Here is an 18,803-nt window from a genome sequence, read left to right as displayed (position 1 = left end):
ATGGTAACAAAAATATATACTCTTTCCCTTCTGTAATGAGGGGGAACACAAGAGACGGTTACAACAGAAGTTTGTACAGATGCCACACTACCGTAGACAGTCTTACCTTCAACTTTGCTACCTGACCTGTGGGCTGCTTAGAGGTGCAAGTACAGTGACAGATTGGTTAAAACTTTGGACATGTTGTCTGGTTCGGCTGTCATTCATGACACAAGAACCATCTGAGGAACATCCTCAGAACCTCAGCTGCCTACACAGCTGTCCGCTAAAGCTTTAGCTGGAATAAAATAGGCCTACAGTTTGGTCAAGAGCAGCACACTCTGGCACCGTTGGTCTGAATTCAACCCCAGCAGGCTTGAATGTTCAAATCTTATGTGTAGTGACCTATTTAGTTTAAGTCAAAGCTTTCACGCTGTATCCTGCTGCTCTGTGATAAAAGTCTTTTCATGGTTTGGTTGTTCCTTGTGAACAGACTGATGGAATAGCATGAGGTTGCACCTTTAAACACTGTGGGAGTGGTGACAATGAGTGGAAGTCCATCAGATGCTGGAGGGATCTGTGAGAGACCAAGGCATGTGTGTGCGTGCTTGTGTGTTAGTTCTACCAGCACGTTTTGTGACTGCAGTGTGGAGCGCATGGCGTGAGACATTTATGGGTTAGAGGCTTTCACTGCTTTTGTGGATGAAAATTGCTTTCTGCTTAAGTGACCGTGTTGTATTTCGGGTTACTTACAGAACTGAGAGATGGGAGCATCCATCTGGGCTGAAGTACCCCCTTTGGAGTTGAGTTTCTGGACCTGAGTGGGAGGAACGGGCTTGTGGGACTGGCCAGTGGCACGATACATGGCCTGGACCCACAGGATGCGGTCCTGCTCATCGTCGCTGGCAAAGATCACAGTGTCGCCTTCCTTCACTGCATTGAAGAAAGCCCTGCCCCCATCCAAACCTAAGAGATGTGAACAATAAAGAACAAGTGTTTATTACTTCTGCCAAGGGGGTTTATGTTTTTAGGAGAGTTTGTCTGTTTGTCTGTAAACAACAAAAAGTTACAAACGGATCTTCATGAAATTTTCAGAAAATGTCCAAAACAGGATAAGGAAGAACCAATTAAATTTGGAGGTAATCCAGATCACCATCTGTATCCTGGATTTTTTTTTTAAAGGATTATTTATCATTGTGAGATAGGGTTGTTTTTTCCATATGAATATATAACTCCACGATAAATGGTCAGATTTTGCAAAACAATACAAGACAAGGTCACAATAATTCTTTGACAGATGTAAAACTACGATCCAGATCCTGACAATATTCTGGATACTAAGATCTGGAATATGAAATATGTACTGAGTCATCATAATTTTCAACACTGTCAGGGAACAAATTATCCTACAAACCTGCAGCTGAACTAAATTGTAGCAGACAGTCTACTGAAAGGGAGTATAACATTAAAGTAGGACTAAAGTGTTGCGTGATAATCACAATATGCTTGGCAGAGGTCTGCACTCTCTGAGTGCTTTTCTAGTTGTTTTATAAAACTGTGTGAATCTGTACAGACAGCATGTAGAGGTCTCACCAGGCTGTGGATCGCTGTAGTCCACAGTGTAACCGTCCAGCTGGAGAAGCTCCTGCGGTTCTGACTTCTTCTCTCTGTAGCTGCACATGGCGAAAGTGTATTGACTCACCTGCAATGAAAAGGGTTAAAGATCACTCCCAACAGCCACACAAATCATTCAAGTTACCAAAGTTACCAAAGTTTGTTCTTTGAGTGGGTAAACTTTTAGAGAACAGACTTTATAGTTACTGTATTTTTTCGCATAAATATATTGTTGTAAAATATTCATGTCAGGACTTCATCATTACAACTCACTAACAGGTTTTAAGAACTTAGCAAGCAACCCACCTGCACAAGGACAAAGAAACGCTTCTTCCAGCGCTTCCAGACATTCTTTCCGAAGGCCCACAGATACCTGTCAAAATAATACACACACACACTCAAAGATGGAAAACCAAGTCATGTCATAACAAAAACAAACAGTGAGATTGGTACAGTAAAAAGTTTATTATACTTTAAGTAAACCTAAACTAATTCCTCTAAAAAACAAACATGATCTACATGAAAAATGATTGGTGTTCTCTTTAATTTCTGGATTCTTATTATAAGAGTAAAGCTAAACTACATGCTGGCATCCACCAGGGGGAGTAGTGCCCTTCACAGTATTTTTCCATGGTACGTGACTAGAAATGAGGCCAAGGAGCTGAAAAGGCTGGAGTTCTACAAGAAAGATGTTGAAAATAAAGACGCACACAGGGACATCTTTACGTTGCATACTGAGTGGCTCTCTTACCCGCAGTGTTTCATGTTCTGTGGTTTGTCCATACGTATGGCCAGTTTGATCTTTAGGTCTTGGTCAGGGCACGCCTTGGTCACAGTCATCTTGTGGAGTTCAGACTGTTTGGGACTGTTAGGAGTTGGGTGGAGGACAACCTGCGCTCAAACAATAAGGAGGTAAAAATTAAGACTCCACCGTCATAATTGGTTTACATCCAGAATGTGAATCTTTGATCTTGTCCTGTTCAACACTCCCCAACAACCAGTCGCTGCGCTTGCGACGGCTTGGGATTATGTGTATTTGTGTTTTTGCGCAAGTGTTTCACAATTTTTTGAAAGTGAAAGAATAAAGTCAGGGTAGAGAGACAGAGCATTGCTTTGCTCTGCCTCCCTGAAGAGGAGGCCTAATCTCTCTTTGCTGAGTTAAAGAGCTTTGAGGAAGCCTGCTTTCCTGCCAACGCTGCTGCAGCGGGAGATCAAAGAGCGCTGTCAAAGCCAAGGTCATTGCCACTACAGGGATGTCTGAAGCACCGCTGCCCCAACACAAACCAGCAAAAGCACCTTCCTTAGCCATCTATCACAGTAACCTCAGACATGTACATGTCAGGAAAGTGCAGGGCGGGGAACTGATACATGTTTCTGCTCCGTCTCTCCTGGTGTGTGAGTCAGAGAGGCTTAATATTCAAATAATATCCGGAGATGAGGAATCTTCAGGAAGAAATTTTTTCGCCCTAATTCTTATTTATGAAGCGTAATTCAGTTGGGTGCAGTTTAGACAATAGCATATTAGAAAAGTGTCAGAATGAGATGTTATTCTTTTATCTCGTACTTATTAAAGTATTTGAATAGGACTAAAAGTTTGTTGCTGGCAGAAAAGAAATCCAGCAAAACCTCAAAATTATGTTAAACACTCAAAATAAATCTAATAGTTAAGTGTGAATCACATTCCAGTGACGCTAGACGGGGAACTCAGTAGCAGTGATTCAAATCAGAATGCGTCACACTTACTGACAACTTCAGCTGTACTTCAGCTCAAACACAAAGTAACGTAATAACCATTCGACGAAGCTGGAGTCTGAGGAATATTTAAGCTCACTGTGTGTAGTCATGGCTGTGTTGAGTGTTCCTGTGGGTGTTACCCTGCCCAGCTCTTTGTCCTCCAGTGCCAGCACCCCTGTGCTCTCTGTAAACAGTTTCACCTTGACAGCAGGCAGAGGGTGTGTGGTGGTGAAGTCCCCTTGGGTCCCCCAGCTGAAAAAGACACAACAAAACACTCCAGAGGTTAGCTTCCATGACAGTGCGACGGAGCAGTGTTCCCACATGACGACATCACTCCAAATATCACCGATTGTTCCTAACATGTTAGAGACTCCAGAGATGAGATTTAGAGTTCTTTTGAGATTTTCAAACTGAAATCACAAGCAAAAATGAGGCAAAGGTGAATAAACTGACAAAGGAAGCATAAGCAATAGCAATGAAATTCTAATTTTGTATGAGACGGTTCCAGTCTTTTCCTTAAAGCTCTTGTGCAAATGCATTTCTGTTTACAAGCAAGACTGAAATTCAAAAACAGACGGGACAATCGGAAAAAAAGATTAATTGCTCTGTATTATTTCATATTCCACCCCTGCAGCTGGGTCGATGTCACAAAATATGATTAACAGCTCATTGCTGCAACAGCTTTGATTGAAACTTTCCACACCAGAGATAATTTGCATGACATTCCTGAGACTTGGACAATACAGACGGATGAGACTTTGATAAGCTTACACAATTTTTAGTGTAAAGAAACAGACTTAAAAAGAGGTTAGGACACAAAATGTTGCCAAAAGCAACAAAACAGAAATTTATTCAAAGCTTTGAACTTAAAAAGCTGCCCTCTACTAGGTTTCGTAAACAGCTGAGAGAGAGACAACATATTGATTGAAGACTTAAATCAAATAACATTCTTATTAAAGAGGCAAGGTAATAAGGGACCAACTGAAGTGTTTTGAGATTGGAGACATACTGTAGACCCAAGCTGGTTTAATTTTAATTTTGCTGTGGGTATCAATATTGTATACATCTCTACATAAAACAAAATGCCCTTGTCATTGAGCACAATATATTTTCAGCTGGAGAGCTGCAAAGTTTCTACAACTTGCTCACATGAACTTCCGTCTTTATCTTTTCTGAACTCTTACAAGAATTCCTCAAAAGTAAACAATGTGTTGGTATTGAAGTCAGTCTGGGGGGTTCCTGTATAAATAAACATGAATAAGCTGAAATTTGACCCTGTTACAGGGGTTATGAGTGGAGGTTAAATATAATGCTCACATCAAGTTTGGCCTTGTCTGGGTGATTTCACTACAAGTGATGGGGCATTAAATCCACCCTGAAATCTCTCTTGGAATTAAGCCAAAGCTAATATAAGTATTCACACTCACACTAAGATGGCAGTAACTTTGATGATATTCACCTGACAGGTCAATCTCACATTGTTATAGTCTCATATGAGCTCTGAATGAAGTAAGACTGGCACTTGCTAGAAATTGGTCTGAAAGGGATCACTCCAGAGCTGGTAGAGACAAAAAATGAAGAGAGGATAAAAGCAGAAGCAATTCTATATGTGTGCATGTGAGAGAAAGCCTCACAAAAAAAAAACACTAACATATCCTGTGAGGGAAAACAAATAATAAAGACTAAACCTCAGCACCAAAGTACGCCTCCACAAACCCGAAGGATTAACTGAAACAAAAAACAGAGAAAATGTAGTTTACTCTAATCAGGTTACACAGAATATATTGAGCTTTTACTACACCCCACAGCCACCTGCCTTTGCAACATCACCAACACATGAATCCTCCCTCTGTGCAGAGGTACAGAGGACATGGTGTCAATTTCCTGCCTAGAAGTGTTGTTTTCTTTGTGACCATCTTCAACGTTTATAATTAATTTCAACTTAATGCACAAAAAGATGCCGCAGCAGCTCTGACATGAGCAGAGCAGAGAAGCTGCATACCGTCAGCGAGAAGTGAGTGGAGAGCTGTGTTGACTTCAGATGGAAGCATTGTGTTGGCATGAAGGTGACCTTGTGGATCAATCTCAGGTCTATTAATGGATGCGACGGTGCGGCGTTCAAACTGCGCGTTTCTGCCAAGGTAAACTAAAATATGAAACCTTGAGAAAACTAATGGCGTAATTAAAAAACATCAACATAAGAAATGTCAGTCCTTGTATCAATTTATCAAAGATCTATTTGTAGATCAGCAGGAAGCTGAATGTCAGTGTGAGAACAAAGACACCAAATACAAGTAAGCACTGAGTGCAAAAATAACATCATGTGGATTAGCACACATAGCTCAGGTGTTTTTTAGCGTTTTTTTTCTGTGTTCATGTGTTTATGTTTCTACCCCCACACATTACTCCTGCCTTGTTCTCCTCTAATCCCTTCCCCGTTTATGTCCCTCCATCTCTCCCTCTTCATAGAACGGCTCTTGAATTAACAAGATCAGAGGAAGACATTTGGTCCTTAAAATAGATTGTTTCTGCATGAATGTTTCATGGACTTCTCTTGCATCCTGTGCTGTGTATAACTCGTTAAATAGGGGGGGTAAGGTGGATATATTTAGTTGAGGATATATTTGTCTTAACTAGGACACTGTTGTTGTTATGAATAGCATAAAAGTGTAATAAAAAGTCAGGTTAAAAAAGAACATTTTCAGGAGACATGTATTCCACTGGGACTCTGAGAAAGGAAATTTACGTTGCCCTTTCTTCACAGCTTCACTCGCTGACAGGGTGACAGAGCGATTCTTCCCGCCTTGATTGGCTGACTCAGGTATCACTGAGTCAAAAAGGGGCTTTTTGGTTCAGGTGTGAGTCATGAATGACGTAAGCAGGCATTGTTTAGGGGTTTGTAGCTTAGGCTCACTGCACTACAACACAGTTTTCTTCAAACTCATATTTCACTGAGCACAGATTATATCAGGATGTGTCGTAGCTATAAGAGCAGAGTATACATGCCCGGTAACCAGACGAGTCTCTGAGTTCAGGCACTGTTTGCTTCGTCAGATGCCTCTGATGCAAAAAATTGACACACATGATAAGAAAATTTCAAAAATTAAAAAAGTCATCAGAGAGGGCATCTGTGTAAGAGAAGTGGAAAGTCCTCCTGTGAAAAGTACTTAACTCGCTTTACTATTCTTAAGTTAACTAAAGATATTTGAGGCCCTAAAGATCAATGAAAGACTAGGAAAGAATAAAAAAGATTTAAGTTTCTGATGAATAAAACTAAAATAGTGGAAAGACACATTACTGTTAATATCCTCCTGCAACTAAGAACAAAGTCAGGGATGTGAGCTTACTTCTTTAAGGGTATCTGAGGACACGTGGAGACATTCACAGGAGGCACCAAAGATCAATAATATAACATGATGTAATCTCCAAAGTACAAGTTAATTAGTATAGTTTAATAGTAAAGGTATCAAAATCAAAACATGGACGTGTAAAAAAATCCTTTCAGAAAATGTTGAAAGTTTTTCAGTCACAACTACAAGCAGTATAATAGCCAACCTAGTGAAGCTTCTGATGGCCCATAATGTGAAGACTTGATTTGTAACATCAGAGGATTAGAGATCTAACACGCAAATGTAAAGTTTTATCATTCAACACAGACACATATGCACTTTCAGGACTTTTTAGATCTATTCCTTATGCTCCTTATTAAAATACATAAAACGGTTTTACTTCAGACGCTTCAGCTCGTCAATATCACACAGCTTTCCCCTTTGATTTAGATATTTTAAAGGATATCCTACAAATTACTTTATTGAGTTCTCGCACATTTATAATTTTTCAGCCTGACACATTCATGTTTGATGTTTTTCCTCTTTTTTTATGTCTTTAGAGAAAAAAGAAAAAAAACTTGGAAGCTTGATTCAGTCTAGCCAGAAGGAGACTATCTCTTTCAACATTCTGGGATACAGTCTCTGCATTTCTATATTTACATTTGACAAACAAATATTCATGAAAAGGCGCCCCTTACGTTGGCTTGGATGCTTCTGCTTGGTCGGTCTGGAGTTTCTCACCACCCTCCACCTCCATGGTGCAGTAGACAATCCTGTTGGGAGCCAGAGACTTTAGCCCCACCACTTCCATGATCACCACCTAGGAAGCACAGACACCTCAGTGAAGGTAGCAGACAACGAGGAGTGAGTCATCTCTTTGAAGAGGTCGTGGAGCAAAATGCCAACAGCACATGTGCAGGCGGCAAAACCTTCCAGGCATATAATCCAGAAATACTCTCCCATCTACAATCTTGATTTTCTCTTACAGCCAGTGTCTCTCATTACTGAAATGTAGATTTTAGGATGTTCTCATATGGAACAGAGCATTAAAGTTACATTTATCTGTACTGTAAAGTAAAACTCTTTGTCACAGAGACTGCTTGTAGGCATAATTTCCTACATTAAATCTTAAACACCATCTTTAATCTCTCTGTGGATACAGTATAGGACTAACACTGCCTCAGGGGAATCTAACATTGTAACTGTAAATTTGCAGTGGGCAGAAATATGTCCTGTCAGGATAATGACCAAAGCAGCAGGCAGCTCCACTGACGTCTCCTTGGAGTCATAGATTTAATGGTCGCAGTTTGTTTATCATTTATCAATCCTGATGTAGACACCGTAGATAGTCATGCACAGTCAGACTTGAAGCTATGTCCACGCTTGGTTAAATGATTTTATGGCACTGGAAAAGAAGTTTAATTAAACTCCATTTTAATGTGCACTAATGATTAAAAAACAAATTTATCAATCTCTATTTCAGCCTATCAAAATTATCCCAATATGCAGCAACACTACCCCCTTCAAAATGTGGAGTAAACTTGTTTTGTTGGAACAATTACACATGGGAAGGAAAACCTTGGCAAAAAACAAAAAATCCTCTAACTCCTCAAATTAACAAACAAATCCAAGCAGGTTTGTCTTATTAAGAGTTTCAAAACTTGGCTACGGCTTGCCTTTTTCAGCATGTAGTGTTTTGTTCTTTAATGTCATGTGGGGAAAATGCAAAATAACACAGAGATACAAGAGAGGGGAATTCTGTCCAACAAAGCTAGCCAATAGGAGGCTTATAAGGACAATCAACAAGAGCCATACTGCTTTTGTAACAAAAACAAAATCAGAAGTGAAGACAATTAAAAAGCTCAACTTGTTGAGTTTTTACACTTATAAAACAACCGAAGTCATTTGCAGGGAAATCAAAAATAAGCCTGCCGTACGCACAGGTCTGAAATAGATTTCTAAATTCATCCTGCCAACATTTGCATGTTGCTACCCACAGGATTGGAAAATGTCAAAGAACTTGATTTCCTTGGTTTGTTGCTGAGTGATTTCTGGCAGCTGCAGCAGCCGACCACTCAGCAGAGGAGAAAAATGAGGCTTTGCTGAAACACTATAGAATTACCACCTTGCACAAATAGCTAATTGGTGCTATTGTGCGCGTAATGTTGGTATTCACAGTACATAATTTTGTGGCCTCTGCATAAGCGAAGGAACTGCAAAAAAGATCAGTGTTATATTCTGTGTACATTCTGTACTTCCTGATTCTGAAATAGCACTGCATCATAAGGAATGAGGTGTGATTGCTCTCTGTTCTGTGGTGAGAGCTCATCTCAGACAAGCTGATAACGAGATGAGTCACGTTCCCCATTACAGAGAAGGTAAACTGGTTCGTGTGTGTGTGTGTGTGTGTGTCAGTCTGCTCTTCACATAGCGTCTGTTCACCCCCCTGAACAGGTCTGCTGTCTGTTTCTATACTTAGTCTGGAGCAGACAAGTAGTCGATTGAGGCTCTGATTTATGAGTTCTTGTTTGGGCAGAGGGACTTCCACACAAGTTTGAGCCGAAATAATGAGATTTTGTTTGCACCACGTGCACATGGTTGGAAATCTTGAGATATAACAGTGAGCAGACATGATCAAAAGGCATTTTATATTCACATGCATTTCATTTTACCTTCACAACAGATCTCACTTTAATTGAGCCATACCTCCAGAGTGAAGGAGAGGACGACATCAGACTTGGACAGCGTGTTCTCATCTTCCTGGCCCATGTCGATGATGGAGGTGTTGTGTCCTCGTTTCAGCTTCTGGAGCTTAAACTCCCCGCCCTTGGACACTGGCATGCTCTCCAGATTGGCCATCAGCTGATTCACTGAGGCCTTGAGCTCTTCAATATACATGGCTTCCATCTCCTTAGACACAAATTTGGGGAACTTGCCACCCTGTTGGTGAAACAGAAAAGATTTGGTAAAAACATATAGTCCATATTTGACTTTTTAAACTGCTATATTAAAGCAACATTTCTCTTAAAATAGTAAAAGTTGTTAATACACATCCTTTTAAAAGTACATTTTCTGCTCTGGCTTCAGCTAACTATATCTCCTGCTGTTTTTTATACTTGCTGCACCATATTAGTGACATATTAACTACATAACAAAGCATATTAGAAAACAGTCCCCCTGTAGAGTCTGACTCACTCTGGCAATCTGGTCTGCCATCTGAAGACGGCCATCCAGCTCTCTTCTGATCTGTGCGGCCTGCTCATCCAGGTTGTCCAGCTATTGATAGGAAAAGAAGAGAAAAATCAATATGATCACATTAACAAAGCTGGGGGACAGTGTCAAAGGTCAAATTCATTTCCCAGCATCATCCATCTTAATGTGAAAGACATGGAAACCTGAGAAGTGCTTTAATAATGCACAGACATATTGTTTTGAGTATGTTATAGATGCAGTACAAAGATCAACTTTTTACATGTTTTTATATCTTCAGTATTGTAATGATGAGTAAATTGAGAAACTAGAAAAGCACTCAGAGTGCAGACCTCCGCCAAGCAAATTGTTATTGTCATGCAACACTTAAGTCCTACTTTAATGTTATACTCCCTTTCAGCAGACTGTCTGCTACAATTTGGTGTTAGTTGCAGGTTTGTACAATAATTTGTGACCTGACAGTGTTGAAAATTATGATGACCCAGCACATATTTCATATTCCGGATCTAAGTATCAAGAATATTGCCAGGATCTGGATCGTAGTTTTACATCTATCAGAAATTAATGTGGCCTTGTCTTATATTGTTTTGCAAAGCAATCCGACCACTTATCATGGACTTATATACACATATATTGCAAATGGCCCTATCTTATTATGATAAAGGTCCTGGATCCAGACAGTGATCCGGATCACCTCCAAAATTTAATCACCTTTTCCTTATCCCATTTTGAAGATTTCCTGAAAGTTTTATGAAGATCACTTTGAAACTTTTTGAGTAATGTTGTTCACAGACAAACAAACTCCCCAAAACATAACCTCCTTGGCAGAGGTAATAAGATGTGACAAAGAATCAATAGACATCCTTCAGTCTTGAATAGTTGACTTAAAAAATGTTAATAATATTTCAGATCTAGAAAGTCGGTGAAGACATTTTTGGTTTAATTGTGATACCCTTCAGGGACATAAAAAAAATACAGCTCTGTGGTTCAGGGGCAAGATGCTGGGGGAAAGTGTGATTTACTGAAATGACAGAAATTTTAAATATTTCACATTCAGGTAAAGAAAGAGAAGAACGCATGCAGCAGAATTGCAAGCAAAAATATTTCCTGTATTACCAAAACCTTAAAACTAAATCTTCTTTGATTTAAAGTCCAGTGCAGGAGCCACACTGTCCTTAATGATGCACAGTCGATGGTTTAGGCAAGTAAGTCAAATGCAAAGATTAAGACTCTTACAGAGGCTAGGGAATGCACTCTTGGGTCTAGAAATCAAGTTAAACTGACTTTAAGCCTCTAAGTGGTTATCTTAGCTGGATAGTTATCAGCTAGTGTAAAGTACAGTTTTAGAAAAATACTTCAGGCAATCAAAGTCTTGACGTTTTTCTCACAGACACTGAAAGAGCGCTCCATGAATGACCACTGTTCACACAAAGGTCACCAGCTGATCTCCTAAGCAGAATTGAAGATTGATTCTTAAGAAACTGAAGGTAAAAAAGAGTAGTAAGGCAGTAAATCTCACCGGTGAGTCTATCAAAGTTGTTTTGACACAGAAGAAAAAGAAGTCGCTGTACTGTAATTTGTTTAAAAACTGTCTGTGATGGACAGTGTCTGCTCGGGGCTCAGAGGCCTGATATCTTTTGGCCTAGCTGTTGCCCTGGATTAATGAAAAGCTGAGAAATTTACAGCTCTCTAACATCAATAATGAATGGGAGTTTTATATTAGCTGACACAAGGAAATAGAGGCGAGGGCTGACGTCTCTGTCTGGTTCTCTGCCCCTGTATGTGTTGCTCTTACAGTTTTTCTCTCAGCCAAAACGACTCATTCTTGTCAAATGTGATGTTGTGACTCACCCATCACCACTGTTTCCTCTGTGAGGACCGCAGCCTAATTGAGACATATCTACAGCACAGCTGTACCTGGGGAGTCACTAACCAGCGCCTTACAAGCCTTCAGTGGAAATAAAACCCACCTCGTCTCACCAGAGGGTTGACATACTGCATAGAATCTTGAGGGGGAGTATGATGCTAGAGTTTTTGTAACGCACATAATTCAGTTATTCTTTTTTACAAAGGCATTTGGAAGAAAAAATTGTAATAAAAATGTGGCAGATTGTCAAAAGAGCAGCAGCACTAAATTTGCATCAACAATGTCTCTAAAACTTTTTTAAAACACCCCAAATCCCTTACTTTTGATCAATTAAAAAGTATATGAGGGTAAATATCATTTTTTTACTCAGTGACTTTTATACTTTACTTTACTTGTTATAAGTGCAAGAAAATGGCTAAAAATTGAAGAATCTTGATTTTTATCCAGATACTAAAAATTTTGGAAAGCAAAGAGTGATTATTTGTGACTACTTCTTTTGTATCCAAACCATCCAGAAATCTGAAAGAAAAATGATTGTTGCGTTGTTTCTTATAGTCAACCTAAAACAGGCTTGGGTATCTTGCTAGCTAACGTGATTGCTAAATTAAGCATATAAATAAAAAATCTGCACATAGCTGCATCATCTCCCAAGCTGGACATCTGATCCCTGTGCCATTCAGAGCTTTCAACCCTCCTGGTCTCCTGCTGCTGGGACGCGTGCCAGAGCTCACCTCCCTGGGCCTGCTGGTATTTCACCCACTTCTATTACATTAACAGACCTTGTCTTTCAGGCTTTACCATATTGATTCTCTGCCCCTTCCAGCAATGCTTTTTGTGTGTGTGTATGTGTGTGTGTGTGTGTGTGTATCTGAGAGAGAGAGAGAGAGAGAGAGAATGAGACAATGCAGCCGTTAACTGAAGGGGAGGGGAGAGAGGTCGCACATAAAAGACACTGCACAGCTACAAAGATACGGGACATGGACGTGGTGACACAGATACGGTGGTCGTAAATTGAGAAAACAAAAGCACTTTTTGGTGAAGTATCGTAGCCAGCTTTTTCACAGCTCAATCTCTTGCGTTTCTCAACCTATATTTTTGCTTATTTCGATTTTTGCTGCATTACTTATCCTATAATTGATTCTGTTCACTGATGTGCACATTATGAAATGATGTCAGCCAGATGGCATCTTAAATAGAGGAGGTCTAGTGTGTTACCAGTACTGGCCACTAAACAGCCACCCTGCAATATAACCCAGAGTTCTTGTTTAGTAGAGCACATAATCAGACTTCGCCACCAGCTGCAGCAGAATGTCTGCACTTGCAGCGCAGTAGTACTCAGTACTCCTCTGCCAACAGTGACACTTAAACAGTGGTAGGCAGTCTCAGAAGCCTTTTTTTTATTGTCATGTCCTATAGCAGAAAACCAGATTCAAACCATAACTGTCACTGACACTGATTGCTTTCCATCTTGAGCTGTGCTTGAACAGCTTCCTTCCCGCGGCTGCTGGCTATCCTGAGCTGCCTGTCAAAACACTCAGAGCTCTTGGCGCTATAGGGCTGCAGTGCAACGGCGACATCTGACTCGTGCAATCCCAAAAGAACTGTCAATCCCATGCCTGGAAAACCAGCAGCACCGGACTTTTGGTGTCTTGCACTACAAATTCACTGCCTTGTCTGTGTGCCTCTTTTTATTTACACAACAAACCTTAATTCATGCAAGTCATATCTCAGGAGTGCCGAATCCTCAGGTTTACTTTAGAACTGACTCTGAATACTGCAGTAGAGGATAATATTGGTCACTGAGACTAAGTACAGATTGCAGCTCATCTGCAAAATGGCTAACATGAGAGGAGTGACTCTGAAGCATGTAATGTGAAGGGGGATGGGAAGAGTTTCCTCTATCTCTGTCTTGACAGCAGAGAGAAGCACAAAGAGTCCTGGCAGAGCGAAGAAGAAGAACAGATAAAGGTTTCAAGTCTGTGTGAACTACCGACCCCATAGCACCCAGATCTTATCTTACTCACAACTGCTGAAAGGGCATTGTTGCCACAGTCCCAGAAGGCTCTATATAACCTTGTGGGTATCCTCAAGAAATAATACTGGCAAAAAGGTAGGTTTCACTCTCCATTACAGGAGCTGACAGCAACCCTGCAGCCGAGCAAAGGTGTCAGTGTTAGCCAAGCTGACAGCGGGTTGAAGGTGATGAAGCAAGAGCAGGCTGGTAGTTAACAGCACAGCTGATGACAGATTCCCAAGTGAGTGATGGGGCATTAGCAGAGGAAACCACACTGGGCTGTGGGCAGGTCAGTGCAGAGAATAAAGGATGAGCAAGCAGGGCTTCATTCAGAGCTGATTGACGCTTCGAGGAGCCAAACAGCTGGTACAGGTTTTTATGGGTGTGACCATTTATGTGTGGTTAAAAAGGTGATTAATGTGAAAGCTTTTGTTTGAGTGTAGTGACATGCACAGCTTCTTAACAAAGACAGTGCTCAGTGGTGTTCATGGCAAAGCCAAAAGGAGAGTGAATACTAGACTAATATTTGTAAAGTCAACTGAAATGTCCTGAACAGTGCTTTTGTCTATTGTTCACTGGTGAATTTGCTATTCCCGGTATAAATCATAAATTCTTTTCATAGAGTGTAATTGTAAGACTTTAAAATAATTTGTCTCCTAGTAGGGCACAGATTTTAGGAGTATAATTATCTGGATTCTTTTTTTATCACAAGAAATAAGAATTTACATTAATTTGCATTTTAAGGACAACACACACTAATTTTTCTCTATCAAATGCATCATCCAGGTTAAATCTTTACCAATGCACACTAGTAGTGCCCTGTATTTCAGCACCACTGCTTTTTCAGCTCAGAGGTGGCTGGGCAGGCATAGCAAATGCTTTTATCCTCTCCCAATCCTGTGTGCAGTGAGGAGGCTCCATTACGCAATTATATCAGCCACAGGCTAAAACCAGGAAGAGCTCAGGCCTCATTTCCCAACTAACACTTGCTGACAAGACAAATTAAAGGGGAAAAGTAGGGGTCTTCTTTAAAGCCTGTGGGAGGGAAAGCTGATTTGAGAATGCTCTGATAGTATTGGGGGCCCACAGGCCATGATTCACTGCTCTGTGGAGGGAAACACTCAATCCTGATATGTTCTGCCGTGCTTTGACTCCTGGGCCTAGGTTAGTTAATCAGCTTTTTGAGGTTATGATATTATCTAAGATACTGAGAGTCCACTAATATGAATATATGCAAAAGATAAATTCACCTTAGAGCAAGAATTAGCAAGCAGATAATTATAGCATGTAAATGTGTTAATTTAAAAAGTATTAATTGCACAAAAACCTATAAACTATTTAGAAATGCTCTTTTTAAATATTTGAGTAGCATTAGCAAGCAGATAATAATAGCCTGTAAATGTGTTAAATTGCAAAGTAATAGTTGCACAAAGCAAATAAAATGTTTAGAAATGCTCTTTTTTATTGTTTAAGAAGAAACCCAAATAGCAAGTGAAAAAATCATGAGCAAACAATTTATAGTAAAAAAAATAATTTGATTTCAGCCTTATTTGAATCTTTTTTTTCAGCACTTAGCATTCATTAAATTGCATTACTGCCACCCTAATGTTTTAATTTATGTTATTTCACAAACCTGATAGAGTCTATCAAGTCACAATCTTTGATAAACAAAGAATTACCTTAATGCCATCCGCAGTGTTTCCTGCTCCTAATATATTCCTGCACAACCATTACTGGGTCTGGACAAAGACAGCTGGTCCACAAACACAATGGAACTATCAGTAAGCAGAATATAAAATTTCTCCAGAGTGATGTTTGTGGTAAATGTGCAGTGCGGCTTTTTCAGCAAAGAGAACACAGAGCAGTACATGTTGCAAGACCACTGTGGGTTTGAACTTTGAAGTTCCAAACTAACGAGATGGCGTAAAAAAAAATCCAAGAAAGACAGATGCTGGAACAACACACCCAAAATACTGTAATATTTTCTCCATAAAGAGTGCGTGACAGGTTTTAACTGAGTGTCATGCATAGTATCTCTCATTGGAGAACTACACACACTCAAAACAAAATTCAGTGTTGGGGTAGTTACTCAAAAAAGTATTTAGTTACAAGTTAGTAGTTACTTCTGTAAATTGAAACGAGATAACTTTACTAGTTACTGCATTTGAAAAGTAACTTCACTACTAGTTGCTTAATTTTCCAGTATTTTAATGCCCAAATTTCACATGTACATATAAGTTCAAATATCATGACCCTTTCATCACTTTGTTTTCAATTTTCAATAACGGGCGTCTCTTTAGCCTTTCCGCAAGGTGTAAACGAAATGGCATATTAAACTCCGCCATTCACTTGAAAGAACATTAGCTCAGTCAGCACAAAGAAATATGCCTCACTTTGAAATCCACAAACAACAGAATGAAAGAGGCTACGTGTGGTGAAACTAAATGTGGGCCTACTTCTAAAAAAAGAGAAAAAACTGGTTGCATGAAATCATGGCAAAAAATTGAAGTGGTTTAAGAAAAATAATTTGCACTTTATCCCATAAAATAGAAAAATGTATTTTAATAAACAGAAAGTGCACTTTATCCCATGTCTCTATTCTTAAAAATAGCGTTTGTATCACATGAGCAAAACTCTTTAAAATATTTTATCTGACAGCCTGTTCCTCCTTAGGGTCGGAAAAATGCTGCCCAGGCTGAAAAGCTGCTATTGGCAGTAAGGACGATGCTTCACCACAAGTTTTGAAGTGTGGTGCTGGCAGGTCAAATGCTTCGAGTTAGCAGCAGTTGACCTAGGCATAGAGTGCATTTCACAACAATATTTTGTCCTTTTCAGCTATGAATTGAAAGTAATGTCAATATTGCCACTGACTGAACCTCCTGTCTCAGACCCTGTCCATCTTCATTTCAATTTTACCCTTTTCCTATCTGTCTTTGCATGTAGGCACCAGCAGCTACGTCACAACTCGGTCTCTGGGGCAACGGTACCCAAACAAGCACACGGGCAGGATGCATATAGGCACCACTAACTGGCAAGAACGGCTTGAGTAACAGAGGAGAGCACGTTCTTAAGTCTAGTAAAGTAGTGTGGTTACAAATATCCTTAGCGTTACGTGTTACTTTCATAAACTGTATATAGAGTGGACAGCATGGCTCTGCCAGTTATCATTCTACGGTTTTGAAGCCAAAATACCGCTGTCTCAGGCGCCACCATTGTAGCAGTTTGGAGCCAAAGCATGTGCAGTAGAGACGATGAGGGATTCTGGGAGAATCTGAGTGGAGCTGGGTGACAAAAATAATATATATTTTTTTTTCTTTCGAGAGTCTAATCACTACTTGAGTCTACCTCCCAACATATTTTACAATCCCTGAAAAAAATACACGAGAACGGCAGCTGTCAATCACCGTTAAACGTTACATAAGGCCTCGTTTTTAACCTCGTATAACTGATGAAAATGAAACTTTTCAGAAAAAAAGAGGACTTGGATACAAGACAGCCAAATAATATCTTCACCCCAACAATCGGACGTGAAAAACATTTCTACGAGGTGTAATAATTTTATAAAGTTTGACCACAGCCCATCTGGAATGGCAGGAAAGCTGTATTTTTAAACCTATACTGAAACCAGCCACCAGGGAGAGCAGTTTTCCTTTTTTTTTCTTAACAGTCTGGTTACTTTACATCGTTGCTCATAGTTACTTTAATCCATTACTTTGTAACTCGTTACCCTTAACACTGGCAAGATTAATATAGACGTAAAACAATTGGACTCAAAGCAATACTGATGTATCTTGACTTGTGCTCGATCTCAACGTAAGAAACTGCTTAACTGACAGTAACGTTTTACATAATTTTAGGAAATCTGCCCACTAGTGGCCAAATAATGAACTATGAAGCATTGGTAGAAAAGAGGCATTTGAAAGCTTCTTAGCACATATGTTGGTAATAATTGATTTACTATCAGGGCTTGACATTAACACCGGCCAACCGGCCAAATGCAGGTAGATTTCGGCAGTGGCTGGTAACACCGCCGCTCCCACTGGCCCACTGGCGGGTTGAATTTATCTCAAACATGGAGCAGAGAGACAAGCAAAAAGATGACTCTGATGATGAAAGCTCTGAGGAAATTTAATTTACCTCTCCTTCATTGTCATTTTCATGTAAAAAGAAATGATTTTCTGATTACTGTCGTTAATAAATATTTAAGCAGACAGTGTCTCTTGCTGAGTTTTTATCAATTCAGTTAATCCCCTTTACCACTTTATTATAAGCAATAACAAACTACTATTTTAATTACTATGTCTTAATAGACTGCATATTTTCATATGAAAGGAGCACAATGTTATACACAACTTTATCAGAGCTGAATACCTGATTAAGGACCTGTGGATTTTAACATTGATGTAGTCTTGTTTTGAGTGTGCATAGGGGTCATTTACATTTAAAGAGGTTGTAAATCTTTTTTAAGTAAACTTTAGCATGTCACCATCCACTTTAATCATATTGAACATAATTTTCCAACAAAAAATTGTGGCCAGTGAAAATACTGAGTGGCCAGTAACTCAGGGATACCACTAGCCACAGTGGCTGGTGAGCAAAAAAGTTAATGTCAAGCCCTGTTTACTATCATTTCATGAAAACTTTGCTCCAACTTTATTTTATATGGTAAGCAACTCAGGGGTAATCTCACAAAAAAAGCCAACTTTAGAGTTATTTCCTGAGATCTAAATTGCTTTTCTTAGAGCACAAGCCATCAGTTTGTGCATTACCAATAAGCACTGAAGCAGACTATATGTAATACAATTTACTGTAAGGAAAATGTGCCTGTGGCAAATGTTCAATCTGATTTGACATTTACAAAACATCATTTGAAAGAATCAGCTGCCTGTTTTTGGCTCTTACCCTTTTTGTTTACGCAACATTACAAAGAAACAAAGAGCTCAGCTGATTTAGTTGTTCTATTGTGGTTCAAAAAACTTCTCAGAGATATTAACATCAAGCATATTTTATTAGAGTTGCTGGGTTATGCTTGGTGTCACCACAGCTAAATAACCGA

The 18,803-nt window shown here is 39.6% G+C and overlaps 1 protein-coding gene across 4 annotated transcripts in view; it reads right to left on the bottom strand.

Moving 5' to 3' along the window:
* cadpsb (Ca2+-dependent activator protein for secretion b) overlaps positions 1-18,803 on the bottom strand; it is a 72,832-nt gene that overhangs the window by 30,898 nt on the left and 23,131 nt on the right. For all 4 annotated transcript variants that reach the window (XM_074670620.1, XM_074670629.1, XM_074670604.1 and 1 more), the window contains exons 4-11: positions 9,852-9,932; positions 9,363-9,596; positions 7,355-7,476; positions 3,468-3,579; positions 2,345-2,484; positions 1,900-1,966; positions 1,573-1,681; positions 733-945 (exon numbers count right to left, since the gene is read on the bottom strand). In XM_074670620.1, coding sequence (XP_074526721.1) covers positions 733-945; positions 1,573-1,681; positions 1,900-1,966; positions 2,345-2,484; positions 3,468-3,579; positions 7,355-7,476; positions 9,363-9,596; positions 9,852-9,932 — 1,078 coding nt within the window. The remainder of the gene's footprint in view (positions 1-732; positions 946-1,572; positions 1,682-1,899; positions 1,967-2,344; positions 2,485-3,467; positions 3,580-7,354; positions 7,477-9,362; positions 9,597-9,851; positions 9,933-18,803) is intronic.

This window comes from Halichoeres trimaculatus, unplaced genomic scaffold (genome assembly GCF_033239565.1).
Source record: "Halichoeres trimaculatus isolate MK-OKI-2021-1 unplaced genomic scaffold, fHalTri1.1 fHalTri1_scaffold_1, whole genome shotgun sequence".
In the NCBI taxonomy this organism is placed as follows: domain Eukaryota; kingdom Metazoa; phylum Chordata; class Actinopteri; order Labriformes; family Labridae; genus Halichoeres; species Halichoeres trimaculatus.
Note: the sequence above shows the minus strand (reverse complement) of the source record. Positions and strands in the feature narration are given on the sequence as shown.